This window comes from Stenella coeruleoalba (genome assembly GCF_951394435.1).
Source record: "Stenella coeruleoalba genome assembly, chromosome: 2".
Lineage (NCBI taxonomy): Eukaryota > Metazoa > Chordata > Mammalia > Artiodactyla > Delphinidae > Stenella > Stenella coeruleoalba.
In genome coordinates this window covers 75,181,041-75,195,396 of record NC_137147.1, presented here as the reverse complement: position 1 = coordinate 75,195,396, position 14,356 = coordinate 75,181,041, and the positions used below count along the sequence as shown (strand labels likewise).

General features: G+C 41.1%; 1 protein-coding gene across 10 annotated transcripts in view; it reads right to left on the bottom strand.

The window, feature by feature from the left end:
* CHD8 (chromodomain helicase DNA binding protein 8) overlaps positions 1-14,356 on the bottom strand; it is a 56,719-nt gene that overhangs the window by 1,332 nt on the left and 41,031 nt on the right. For 7 of the 10 annotated variants that reach the window (XM_079911899.1, XM_079911907.1, XM_079911905.1 and 4 more), the window contains 21 exons: positions 13,576-13,786; positions 13,127-13,322; positions 12,249-12,416; positions 11,876-12,055; positions 11,606-11,716; positions 11,064-11,260; positions 10,613-10,812; positions 10,352-10,532; positions 10,174-10,263; positions 9,610-9,713; positions 8,332-8,461; positions 7,317-7,392; positions 6,805-6,859; positions 6,423-6,630; positions 5,801-6,009; positions 4,988-5,707; positions 4,620-4,771; positions 4,039-4,341; positions 3,088-3,201; positions 2,721-2,900; positions 2,204-2,320 (listed from right to left, as the gene is read on the bottom strand). In XM_079911899.1, coding sequence (XP_079768025.1) covers positions 2,204-2,320; positions 2,721-2,900; positions 3,088-3,201; positions 4,039-4,341; positions 4,620-4,771; positions 4,988-5,707; positions 5,801-6,009; positions 6,423-6,630; positions 6,805-6,859; positions 7,317-7,392; positions 8,332-8,461; positions 9,610-9,713; positions 10,174-10,263; positions 10,352-10,532; positions 10,613-10,812; positions 11,064-11,260; positions 11,606-11,716; positions 11,876-12,055; positions 12,249-12,416; positions 13,127-13,322; positions 13,576-13,786 — 3,902 coding nt within the window. The remainder of the gene's footprint in view (positions 1-2,203; positions 2,321-2,720; positions 2,901-3,087; positions 3,202-4,038; positions 4,342-4,619; positions 4,772-4,987; positions 5,708-5,800; positions 6,010-6,422; positions 6,631-6,804; positions 6,860-7,316; positions 7,393-8,331; positions 8,462-9,609; positions 9,714-10,173; positions 10,264-10,351; positions 10,533-10,612; positions 10,813-11,063; positions 11,261-11,605; positions 11,717-11,875; positions 12,056-12,248; positions 12,417-13,126; positions 13,323-13,575; positions 13,787-14,356) is intronic. The other 3 variants (XM_079911904.1, XM_079911902.1, XM_079911906.1) reach the window with 3 other exon arrangements.

The following is a 14,356-nucleotide window of genomic DNA, read 5'->3' as shown; positions in this document are numbered from 1 at the left end:
GGGCCAACCGTTTCAAAATTATTCACCTTTGTAAATGAGCGGCCTGAGTACGACAGTGAATGAATCAGTACTTGCACAGTATGCTTTACTGATGGCAGGCTGTTCACATGATCTTACCATGTGAAGTACAGCATGACAGTATTGACATTTACAATACTATCCTTCATTATTGCGTCAGAGTGGGGTAAACTCAAGATAGACCAGATTACGATTCTGGATGTCTGGAACACCAGAGCTGGGGTAGCTCCTTACCAAATTTACTAAAATACGTTTTTTTCCACATTGATACAAAAACTTACATATCTGCTGAATTTTAAATTGCTTCATCTAGATGGTCTCACTATAAATTTTGTTTAAGTTCTCTGAAGCTGGAACTTATTACTTTGCTAGACCTAAGTACAGTACTGGGTAAACTGGCAACAAACTCAGACAATTAGTACCTGTGTCTCTGGACTTGCCCAATCTAAGCCTGACCTTTCTGACCTGGAGAAAACAAACATCTCAAAACTCTATTTGTTTAGGCTTTAAAATGTCACTATAACAGCACCAAATCACTGTAGGGTCCGGTAATGATATAGTGCTAGACATGCCATCAATTCTGCAGTAAGAATTCTGTACTAATCACATTATAATTTTCTGTGATTTCCTATGATCTTTTTTCTTAGAGTTATCAACTGACTGTAAAGAAGTGCAAAAGTACTTGAGGTAAAAATAGGTAATCCTGGAGGAAAAGCCTTCCTTACAGGCTGCTCTATAATGTTAAATTCAAGACAGAGAAGGTATCCTCGCCATCAGCCTCCCATATCAGCCATTCTGTGTATTACACCCTTGGTTCCATGGAGGCTAAGAGGGTAAATTAAAACACTCTTCCATGGTAACGATATTTATATGAAACCACTTTCACCAATATAAAAATAATAAATAAGCCTTATAAATTCACCTCACAAATAAATATATATTATGTGCAAAATAATGTTCTCAGAATTTGTTGAATGCAAAAGACATATTTTTCATTTGGAAATGAATTTTGTTAAAAGATAAACCATGTGGTTTTATGTATATATCACATACATATAAAGATATATATAAAAGATCAAATGGGAATGATTAGATAAAGTGAGTAGACAAAGTGCTAATCCATTTTAAATGCTTACCAAACCAAACCATGATTTATATATGTTTATATTTAAACAATACGACTATTGTCCAAAGTAAGGCAAACAGAGCCAAGAGAAACTTTTGCAGTTATATTTTGATGGAAAGGATTATGGGTTCTTAATCCACCAAATCTATAACCATGATAAAAGTAAAAGTACATCTGAAAATAATGGAATTAACTCATGACCAAAATTGTTATTATAAACTATAAAACATGATTTCCTGTCTTTTTCCATTACTGGCATATTATTAGTGGTTCTCAGCCTCTTCTATGATGGGAAACCCCATGACTGTTTTCTTTAGTAGGTCCCAAATCACTGCTTTTTTTTTCTGGCTGCATTGCATGGCTTGCAGGTTCCCCAACCAGGGATTGAACCCGGGCCCTCAGCAGTGAAAGCGCAGAGTCCTAACCGCTGGACCGCCAGGGAATTCCCCAAATCACTTCTAAAATATATAGAATCATAAAACTTTTAAGAGATTATCTGCTTCAAAACCCTCAACTTTTCAGGATATGCAAATTGAAAAAGTTAAAGGATCTGCCTAAAATCCCCTCGTCAGTAGAACAGCAGGATAAGGCCTTGAATTTTCTAACACGTTAATAATTCTTTTTTTTTTTTTTTTTTTTTTGCGGTACGCGGGCCTCTCACTGTTGTGGAGCACAGGCTCTGGACGCGCAGGCTCAGCGGCCATGGCTCACAGGCCCAGCCGCTCCGCATGTGGGATCTTCCCGGACCGGGGCACGAACCCGTGTCCCCTGCATCGGCAGGTGGACTCTCAACCACTGCGCCACCAGGGAAGCCCACTAATTCTTACATTTTAACATGCCTAAAGTGCTAAAGTTAGCTTTTAGAATTTTATGCTGTTCTAGAGATGACGATGCCACAGGACTGTAAAAATACCAGTAAAAATACTATGGTTTCTTTCTTTGTGAACTGAAGACAAATTTTCTCAAACATACGCTGGAAGAAAGATAAATAACATTAAATAATTTCTCTAGTCGTATCTAGTGTGGGAACAGAGTGGTAATACCTCAAGTCTCACTCACCCTTTTTCCATTCCTAGAGTTAGCTGTCTGTACTGGTTCCATTCCCAAACAGTTCAATTCTGCCTTATTATTTTTTTTACATCTCTGCCACTTCTGTTTTCTGCGATCCTCCATATACTGCAATAGAAAAGCTGCAGTTATCCTAAAGGAATAAAAAAATCTTCTCTGGAGTAATCATTAAGGTACTAGTGTCTACTTTGACCATAAATGCTTATTGTGTGGATAAATTAAAGATTAGTCCTACTGGAAAACTGCCATGAAGCAGACTTCTCCAAAAAAATTAGGTCATTATGTAATAGTTCAATGGTAAATATTTGCCTAGCATTTAGTTTAACAAGTACTGTAACATTATTTGGATCCTCACAACAACTCTGTAAAGTAGGAAGACTAAGTATAATTACTCTTATTTTGCCGATGGAGAAACAATGACATAATATATGGCATGCTTCCTCCCTCTCACACAGCTTAAATACCAAGGGAATGACTTTAAATCTTGCTGCATGGAACTGCCACTCACCGCTAGAAATCGGGGATCGACAGCGAACTCTGGATGACCCTGTAACCACATCTCCAGTTCAGCCCGGCGAGGGGCATCCTCACCCACCAGCAAAGTCCCATCCACCTTATTGATGACAGGGATCCGGGTCTCCAGGTCCACATCAAGGTGATTAGGCTCTTCCATGCACTCCACCTCCAGCTGCAAACCCAGAATCCACCCCCATGAGCACATACTCTTCTTTTGGGTAGGGAGGGAGGGGGAGCAGAGCCAATGGTAGCCATAAAATAGTATCTTCTACTCCCTCAATCCCAACTGCCTTCATCAATTACTGGGAACAAAAATATTTTATCTAATCATCATATTAAAGACTTTCTCTACCACTTACCTCAACTAGCTTCTTTCTGTTCCCTTTCTTCTTATGAAAAAGAGGATGTCCATCTCCCATTACTCCATTAGCCATCAACTTGTGCTTCTGGAATGTTAACTTCAATCCTTCTTCCTAGAAAGACAACCCACCCACCCAAGACATCATATGGCATGTTTTTAAAATAAAAATCAAGTTTAGGGGGACTTAGGGTAAGGGTCATCCTCTGGTTCAATGATGGTGAGAAGAAAGGCCATTGACTAATGGGTAGAAATTAGAAATACAAGACGACACATAATTTTTTCCTTAGATTTCATTTCTTGACCTAGTGCCCCTCAGGTAGATTTAAGAGAAGTAGAATTTATCTCAACAACACCCAATGCAGGGAAAAGATCCCCTACCTGGTGTCTCAGTATTAGCATGGCAACTCATCACAGGGGCAAAATCCTGATATTCCTGTCACATACTAATTTCAAAAAATTTTCTTATTGAGTACTTAATGACCAGCTGCTAGGGTTCATTAGGGAAGAGCATCAGGAAAAATAAAATTTTCCATCCATAAAACAACACTGATTTAATTTCAGTAGGAATGATTCCTTTTTATTTTTAACTTAATAAGGCCCATAATACTTGGGCATCACTTTAATAGCTTTTCCACAGTTTGATTTCAATTTTTAAAAACTAGGTTTCTAGGCTCCAGAAATGAGCCACTCAAAAGAACCCTTGTGTCAATTAAATTTCTTTTAAAGATATGGTTTCTTTTAATCTAGTCCTCAGGAGATACAAGTCAAGATAAGATCCCTTCCTTTAGTGCAGTGACTCTTCCTAAATGGATCTTGGTGAGCGCTTTTTTCTTCTCCTCTCATTTTTAAAGTCAGTGGACCAAACGAGCTTAGTATTATGTTCGGACAGCTAGTCAGCAAGAATTACAGACTCCTTCCTCACTTCCCAGTGCCTAGATGCTCAGCTTACATCTTTGATCTGAACTGTAAACTCCTTCTCATCCATGCCTCGGCGAAGTTTGGTGAACTGAGCTGCCGCTGTGGTGACGGCGGACACTTCCTCCTCTGCCATGGAAGCTGCACTGCTACTTCGTGGTGTGGGGACCGGAGAGTCACCATATTCTCCTGGAGTCAATGAGGGACTGTCTAGCAAGTGGTTGCCTGACCCCAAAATTCCTCCTGTTACCATTTCTTGGCTCCGGCGGCTAGAAGGCCACTTCCCTGAGAGTACGGCCTGACAGACGAGGTCAATACGGTTTATCAGGACACGATCCTGAGTGGGGAAAAAGAAATCAGTTAGGGCCTGAGTACTAGCTGTGCGATCCTGTGACAAAAAATAGTTCCATCATTATCAGGTTAATTAAAAATCATAAGTCAGACAGGAGGGAGGTAGGAGTATCAGATCCCAAAGTCAACTGGGAAGAGTTTCACGAAAAAGACATGTAGCACTAAACACAATCAAAGAAACCCAGAACCATCTATTATTCCTTGTTCTCTGTATATGTCACACTGTATTTTTAGACTCGACATGTCCAGGAATGAGGCTGTTACCTTGGGCCACTCAGAAGCTCTTTGTCTTTCTTGTAGCAGCAGCAGCTCAGGGGTCATTTGTTCTCCATCTTCATTTGCGAATCCATCTTGGGACATAGGGAGGGACAGGAGACTTTCTTCATCATAGAGCTTTGAGCGGGACCGGTCAGCAGCTAGAGAGCATACAGAATGTGTGAGCAAAGGTGGAAGAATAAAGTTATATAGGAATGGTATTACATGGGCTTTAAATAAAGGCCCTAAGAATAATAGATCTCCTTCGATATTCTATCAAATCAAAATCTGAATCTCAGAGGATGCATTTAGAAAAGAAGGGAAAGAGCAGGGGGGGGAATGGGGAAGAGGGCCAACAGCCTGTCACATGCACTCACTTAGCTTCTCTTCCTTCTCGTCCTCACTCTCATCAGTGCTGGAGCTGGAGCTGGATGAGGATGAGGAAGAAGAGGATGATGGTGACAGCTTGCTCAAGTCCAGCTCAGAGTCTGAATCATCCTCATCCTCCAGTTTGACTGGTGGAACACTCCGGGAAACCAGAGGGGTAGTATCAGAGGGGGCTACTCGCATCTCATAGTCTTGTGGGGTTGGTCGGCTCCTGGCCACCACCTCATGCTCTAGCTTTAAAGTCAGACTCTCCAGACTGGGGACCTGGGCAGCTGTCTCCTCAGGTGGCTTTTCAACAGGAGCATCTGGGCGCAGGGGCAGTGGTGAGGCAGTGCGCGAGGTATACTGCTGGTGTAGCAGTGGAGTAGAGCAGCGTGATAGGGATGGAGCTGGTGCTCCTGCCTGATGGTTCTGCATATAATTCATACGGGCAGCCAGAAAAGAGAAGTCTGGGTCCTGCATGATGTTGCAGTCTGTTTGGCTCACCCCATGGCGGGCTGCCCCTCGTAGAAGCTCCCCATCATGCCGAACGGGCTCCCACCATTTAGGCAATTCAGGACCTGGAGGCTGACATAATGCCAACCGATCTTCCAAAAGAGGGTGGCATAAAACTTGTTCCCGTAAGCGCCGAAGCAATTCAATACGGTAGAGAGTCCGTGAGGCCCTTTCCTCAGTGATGGGCTCAATGAACAGATTAGGGTCTGGGGGTTCTGCAAGAGATAAGCGTGGAAGAAGAAATGAACCAAGAGTTGGTTCTGTCACAGTGCATCCCCACTCACCCAAGACGCTTCAGTCTTGCTTACCATCTCCAGCTGCTGGGGGAAGGCGGCACACTTGGCGGCACATGGCCACAAAACCATGGAAATACTTGGTAAGGCTTTCATCTGTTTTTTTGTCCAGTCGGGCAAAAGTGCGGAATCGATCCCAATGGAACTGCATGGTATCGGGGTCATACTCCACACCAAAGGTAGAAACTACTCGATAGAAATCAGTTTGTTCACGCCTTGTCCATCTATAAAGGGAAGAGGAATCAGGCAACAGTGATCAGAACACAGGGAATGGTTACTTCTTAGTATGGCTTAGAATATCTGAATGCACAAAAAATGAAAGTTGGTGGGAAAAAAAAAAAAGCCCCCGAAGACAGCAGAAGAGGTAGGAAGAGGTACTCTGTTAACATGTAAGAATTTAAGAATTAGCAAGCTAAGGGGGAAAATGATGCAAACAACTCAATGAGAATGCCTACATATGAGATCTTCCTGGGAGTTATGATTAAGTGTGGTTTTATGTCGTAGAGGTGTAACAAAGACAAAAAAGATGGTCCCTCTTAGGGAATTCCAAATAATCCTTCCTAAGATGCTTTTCAATATAGGGCCCATAGCTGAAGACAAGCTTACAGCTCAGTTCAAATTCCCAGCCATATTTTACCGTTGCTGTTTCTCCCGCCGTGCAATTTCTTTTAGCTTGAAGGCTGCCTCACAGCGCCGCCTTCTCCGATCCCCACGTTCTGCAGCCTCTATCTTCATCTGTTCTCTCTTGTAGCTGCGCTGATAGGCTGTTACTAGGCGCCGAAGCCTAGCTGTCAAAGCAGAGCCTGGAGGCCAGAATAGATGGCCTGGCTGTTGGGTCACCTGGGCTGTGGGCAGCAAAGTAGAGTAAACAGGAAGTACAGGAAAGGTAGTAGAGATAACTGGTATTTCAACCCACCCAAAGGCAAAGCTCTCTGGTATCCCAGGAAAGGACAGAATTCAGTCAGTCCCCCAACCCCACCACCCCACACAAAATTATACTAGTTGACTTAGAAGTTTACCTTCATCTCCATCTATAACTGAGATCTCCTCATCCATCATCATCAAGGGATCACCCTAGAGAAGATCCACCCCACAGGATGGAGAGGGGAGGAAAAGGGGTAAAATTGGCACTCTGAAATCACTTTCTCGTGTGTGTCTTTCTATGGCACCATGGGATCCAGAAAATCTTCTCATGAAAGGAACTCTCACAGAAAATTGGAAGCAACCAAGTAAAAGAATATGAAAATAAAACCTGAAAAGTCAGTCCTTATCGAAGGCTTGAAGACAGGGGGACTCAGGAATTAAGTAGTCAAATAATATACTTCATTGTCCAGCTTGGGTCCCACCTCCTCCACAAAGCCATACCTGATCTCCCCCAGCTGGTGTTAAAATCCTTTCCATTAATACTTTATAGTCTCAAATGGTCTTTCCATTTTGTATTATAAATTAATCAATGTACTTCATGATTCAGGGAATAGGAGAATACTATTTAGTAACAGAGAAAAGCTGGACTCAAATGAGAATTCCTCACCTCATCATCTTGATCCTTTGGGGGACCCTGGAGTGGTTTATATTCAGGATCTTCACAATCTTTATCAAAGTCAACCCTAAAATCATCCAGAGGCGTGAGAAAACGACAAAGTTCAGTTCTAAATTGTTTGACTTTAAAAGAAACACTTTGACCAGCACATTTCCTTTCTCTTACTAGCACTTTTTATTGTTTAACCCATTTTCCCCCTCCTTCCCAACTAGTATTTACTTTTATTACTTCATTTGAATGTCTATGCTTGCTTATTTTTACTATTGATACTTTGCTCTATTGAGTAGAAGGATGATATAATAAATGATTTGCAATAAATAAACAATCCAATTTCCTTTGAGGGTCCTATACTAGGCAAACTGAGGTTGTGATCATCAAAGAGAAATCTCTCAATCACAAAGGACTGGGAGGGTATTCATGAGCGAAGCCAACTATTTCACATGCCCCTCAGGTCTCCACGTGAGAAGTTTTGTTAAACTCATTGGCACCCAAACCAGGGCAACAATGCCCTACCTGGTGGCTCAGTATTAGCATGGCAACTCATCATCGAGGCATGTATCCAGGCAGAGTAACACCTTTATGTGTCAGCCGCCACTGGGAGATAAACCAGGGCTAAAATTTCCTGAGGCTCTATCATATAAGTGGCATGGGATTGCTGCATGACTACTACCTTTCAAGAGAACCAGTTATCCTCTCAGCTACTACGGCTGTACAGAAAAGCATTGCAAAGAAAACTGAATAGAACGTCAAATAAGCCATTTGGGAATAACATTAATTTTCACCCTTAGTTGCATCAGACTGCAATGTATGGTTTTAGGCCAGTTTATGGAGACCTTTCTGCTGGTCTCACTATTTGTTAAGAGTTTATCATTCATGAGTATAACCACCAATAAGAATCCGAATGGGTTCAGTCAAGGCTAGAGTTATGTCATCTCTTAGTACAAGCAACAAATACCCTTCATAGGGTGGACACAGAGCTTTAAGAGAACTAAACACTAATGCTTACCCTTCCACTATGTCAGAAAAATTATCCAACACTCGATGTTCTGCTGCAATGGCTTTGTCATCTGGTCGGCCAGCCTTTTCCAGGAAGCACAAGGCTGGGTCTGCCCTCATAGTATTATATTTTTCATAGCCTAGAAGAAAAAGAGCCATAATTTGAAGAAAATCAGAGATTCATTTTGCCTTTATGTAAGTAAGCTTCGTATGCTGCTGCAATAACAATGTGGGCTACTTTGGTATCATAATGCAAAATACAGTGAAAATTTTAACTTGGATAGCTGTTGGGTTATAGTACGATATTTAACATTTCTACAGCAATTTAGAGTCACAAGGAGTTTTATCACTAGTTACTGAAAACAGGAATTTAATCGGTGTTTATAGAGAATGGTAATAGATTTACTTAGCCATTTAACGGGTAATATTTTATCATCATTCTTACTATCAATACATAAGTGAGGAAATTTTAAAAGTTTAAATGATTTAGAACTAGGTCACACATTTTCAAATAAAGGATAAGAGATCTGCACCTGCAAACAAACAGGCACTCTGAATGTTTGATGAATGATGAACACACTTCAGGATGTTTGGACTCTTCTAAAGCCTCTGTGTCTTACAAGTAAATCTAAGACTACAAATGCTCACAGTTTTTCCTATCCAGTTAAACATGTCAAAAATGTGAATTAAGTGCCACTACTTTTATTTTATAGAAGTAAATGTGAAAGTATATTAAAAAAGAAATGATATTCCAATTCACTAAGTAACTAGGCTGGAAGTTAGCACTTACTGCTTTTAATGCCTGGAATTTGTTATTAGGCAAGACTGAAAAGGGAGTTTTCTCCCTTTTTATACTCTATTTTTGTTTTACTCAAGCATGGTTGTTCACAACTATGTGAGAGTAACCGCTGAATATTTAGACAAGTAAGATGTTATACAAGAAGAACACTTTCAGCAAGCCACAGGAAAGTGATACAAATTAATCATGGTTATTATTAACAAGAGTGGACATGCATTATTTCCCCGGATTGTGGAAGCTTAACTTAGATACCACTACAAACAGATTGGTAACAGTGATTAGAGAACAAATGGGAGACTCCCTACCTTGGGATTTAACTATCCATCTGGTCTTTCTTAAACATTTATTCATAGGAACTAATGGCTCTGGATATTTAAGGACTAGTTTCCCATTCAAACATAATTATTGGTCATGAGCATTTTGCTAAATATCCCATCTGTGGACATAAATCTACAATGGGAAAAGAACAGACTAAGAGCAGATACCTACCATGCTTAAAGACTCCAATGAGCAGGGACTTATCAGCCTCACTGTCCCACCATGTTGTTGGAACCTCCAGCTGATCCACTACTGGGAACCATATGTCAATCTCACTAAAGGTATAAGAGGCAGAGTCAGCATAGCAAGGCAGGAAATTAAAGTAGACAATCCTTGGGAAGATTATTACAGGGATCTTCTTTTATCTATTAATTTAAATGGTCATACATCTGCCTATTTCCTTCCACTGGTATCAAGAACAGCTGTCCCTCAGTATCCACAGGGGATTGGTTCCAGGAGTCCCCCCAGATACCAAAATCCATGGATGTTCAAGCCCCTTATATAAAATGGTGTCGTACAATGAATACAGTTGGCCCTTCATATCCATGGATCCAACTAACCATGGATCAAAAGGATGCAAAACCCATGGATACAAAAGGCCGACTGTACAGGACTGAAGACCTGATATACAGATCTTAATTATCAGGTATCCCCAAAATAGTTTGGAATGAAATAAGTACACCAATCTTTTCTGGAATAAGCCATGGCATAAAGAAAAATACAGCATAACTTTACCTGGCAATAGCACCCCCTAACACCTTCTCTGCCTGGTCTCCAATAACCTCCTGTCTCAGATAGTATAGCATTCGTACCCGCAACAGGACCCTAGAAGGGATAGAGAAAGAACTGGCTCAATAATAGTGTAGAAAGCTTGAGGTGGAAAATGCTTTAGTATGTTAAATTCCATCCTTACTTGTTACACTGATGTTTCAAGTGCTTCTTATAACTCTCATCTTGGAACAGAGTATCAGGGTTATATTTCCGGATCCAATCTGCCTTATGGATATCAAAAGTGCTTTGTGACTTTACTTTTTTCCCCTTGCGTCCACGGGGCACAGGGATAGACAGACCTGGGAAAGGGGATACATCGAAGACTTGGATTGAGAAAAACCCTTGGACCTGAAGAGGATTAGGTAACCTATAAAAAGATGAAAAGCAAAGACTTGATAATCACCTGAATGATTCTGCAATTCTTTTGTCTTGCCATTTTCAGCAGGGCTAATCAAGTCCCAGATGAAGCCTTTGATATTTTCATCCCCACGATAGTGTAAAAGACAGTACACAAGGATGGCCCGGCAAATCGTTTCCACATCTCTTTCAGTCATCCGTCGCTTGAAGCGTCCATGAGACAGAATATCTCGCCACCGTCCCCAACTTAAAAAAAAAGCCAAAAAAAGAAATTATACTGATATTTTCCTGGGGACTCTAATTCAGTGATATTCCCCAGTCCCTCAGAATCGCGTTTCCCAAAAGGTGGGAGACAAAAAGATCTTGGAAAAACATGGTAACAGAATAAAGTTTTTCCCATTATCCCCTTTTTGACCATAGCCTTCCAATTTGAAAAGCAAACTAGGTGTCTATCAGGATGGAGACGAACTACCTCTGATAGCAAGGTGGGTTCTTACCCATATACCAGGAGGTGCTTTTCCACCCGAAAGCAGTCAGTGCGCCCATAGGTATGATGACGGTCATGTCGGCGAGAGCGTGGCCGCTCATCATCTTCACTTTCCAAATCAGAGAATTCCACTAGGTCATCATCTTTCAGAGTGCTGAAGTGGCGGGTCTGTTTTCGTACTCTAGGTGTGTCAATCACCAAGTTATTCTATGCAGAGAACAAAAGGAGAAGTAACTCTCTTCACGATATGATCACGGGAAAGGAATTAAAGACAATCAGATTGAAATAGCCTTGGATGTAACATTTGTAGATACTCAAAGAGAGATTCTTTTTTGGACATGCAAAATAATCTACGGGTACTCAGGAAGCGAAATTAAGTGGTAGTTATCTAAGTAGTTTTCTGGGGCCTCCCGTGTAGAAAGTTTTTATCATGGCCCTTGTATATACCATTATAAGCCAAGGTCAGCACTGAAGAATCAGAGCAGCTATAAAGACTCCAGAAAGTAACGTGTTTTCTGCAATACTTCCTCCCTAAAGGAGAAGGAAGCTCACCTTGCTATTGAGTAGATCCATGTCCAGGTCAGCCTTTTTGGCCCACTTTTGCCAAAAGTTGGGGTCATCCAGAGAAATATCAGTCCTATTTTCAGAAGCCACAAAGCTTGCCTAGTGAGGAACAAAGAAACAGTAAAGTTGACTATACCACTTTTTTGAACAATGGGAAACCAGTATATTTAAAAACTACATTGAAAAAATACATTCAATTCTAGAGAGCCCTGTCTCTCTCTCTCTGCTTCTTCAGCCGCTGGCACCGACAGAACATACCTTGGCAAACGTAGAACCCTTTCCTTCAGATTCAATGGTGATGGTAGTGGTTCGTCTTAACAAGATCTGGTCAATGTCCTCTTCACAAAACTTGGAGCCCTCATCGTCTTCCTCCATTATGGCTGCATATGCTCCTTTCCGTAAGAGATCTTCAATCTCCTTCTTGGAGAACTGCTGGATCTACAAAATCCAATAGAAAGGTGAAAAAACTACAAGAGAATATTATCTAACCATATCATGACATTTTATTGTATTTTAAGAAACAATAATTGAGAACCCAAATGAGAGGTCAGGATCCTATGCAAAAATAGCTTTTGTCTCCCTCCATCACTATGACCCGTTACAAGTATAGCTAGAGATTAAGAAGACTCACTCCAGTAATGTTGCCATCCCGACCACTCATGGACTGAAGCACAGCTTTATCCAATCCCAACTTGAGGCTAGCCTTATCAAACATCTCTCTCTCATAAGAATTACGAGTGATGAGACGGTACACCTTCACAGCTTTACTCTGCCCAATTCGATGACACCGTGCTTGGGCCTGGTGGAAGGAAGGGCAAAGATAACATAACATTAGAGGGACTTCCCTGGTGGTCCAGTGGTTAAGAATCCCCCTTCCAATGCAGGGGACGCGGGTCCGATCCCTGGTTGGGGAACTAAGATCCCACGTGCCACAGGGCAACTAAGCCTGTGCGCTCTGGAGCCCGTGTGCCACAACTAGAGAGAAGCCCACACGCCTCTACAAAGATCCCGCGTGCTGCAACTAAGACCTGATGCAGCCAAATAAATAAAATTAATTAATTAAAAAAAACAAAAAACATAACATTAGAGGGGGTGGGGGGAGAAGGATTCAAAATACCGATTTCCATCTATAAAGCAGCCATGAAATCAACTCAAAATCAAAAGTCAACTACAAGATGAAATTATTGCCCCATCATCTAGACCAGGGGTCAGCAAATCCTAGTCACCTGTTTCTGTGAATAAAGTTTTTGCTGAAACACAGCTCTACCCATTTATTTACATATTGTCTATAGCTGCTTTTGTGGTACAAGAGCAGAGGTGAGTAGTTACAACAGAGGGTGTCTGATTTACAAAGCCTAAAATATTTACTATCTGGCCCTTTACAGAACAAGTTTGGTAACCTAACTAACAATTCTATACTCTCTAAAAGACAAGACTTTCTAAGATCCTGATCCTGTTGCAAAACCTCCCAGGTTATGTGTTAGTCCCTAAGACAATGATTTCCTTTACCTGCAGGTCATTTTGCGGATTCCAATCTGAATCAAAGATGATGCAAGTATCAGCAGCTGTGAGATTAATTCCAAGTCCACCAGCCCGGGTGCATAGCAAAAAGACAAATCGGTCTGAGTCAGGCTTGCTGAAGCGGTCAATAGCAGCCTGCCGAAGGTTGCCTCTAACTCGCCCATCGATACGCTCATACAAGTACCTGTATGGGAATCACAGAAAAGAAAGTTTAATCAGCTAAGCAGAAAAAGAGAACAAAAAAGCAGACTGGGATTAATATCAGTACCTCTATATCTCTAGTTCACCAAAAACTTTATCAGAAAGTGGAGAGTGAGAGTCTTAAACACTTCTCTTATCCCAGTCCTGGTCGACTTTAATTAAACCCAGGCCCTCCTACTCTTTGCAGCCTTATGAGTATATAGTAAACACAAGGTGAAGAATGACTCTTTTCTTACCTCCTCTGGATTAGATAATCCTCTAGGATATCTAGGCAGCGTACCATCTGGGAGAAGATCAGAACCTTATGGCCACCAGCTTTAAGTTTCGGAAGTAACTTGTCAATAAGAACCAATTTGCCAGCTGAACGAACCATTGCCTGCAAGTGGAAGTCATGAGGTATGATATGGCAAGCTTCTCGAAATTCTGTTAGGATTTTTTCTTCTGCACCTGCCAAAAGAAAAATCAAACCTGATGGTGAGATCCAGAGAAACATACTAAGGCTGCAGTTTATTTAACTGAGACAAGGAAGCAAAGAAAAAAAGGTAATCTGACTTGGTATCAATGTTACACACAGAATTTCAGCACCCCCAAAATCCTAAGTCATCCTCAATTTTATTCATACAAAATATTCCTTGTAAGTCAGGCTTAAGAACTGGGTAAAATATATGTAAGTATGTGGACAAGGACCAGAATAGTATATGCAAACCACTATTACCACCCTGCTGGCATCCAAAACACAAACAGCAAAATGGAGCACCACTGAAGACAGAACAGCATAACTTGAGTTCTCATTCATGAAATTCTAAACAGCAAATCCTTTTTAACTTTGGAGATTATGCAGGATCAAAGGGGTAGAAAGAACTACAGGAAGACTTCCAAATGAGAATTGTTTTAAAAGGAGAAATCTCCTCTATTCCCAAATTAGGATGGATCAGTCAATGCATACATTGTTCCTGAGGAATATCACTTAGAAAGTAAACAAGGTAACACAGAAATGTAGGTGTTTTCCAGGAATTC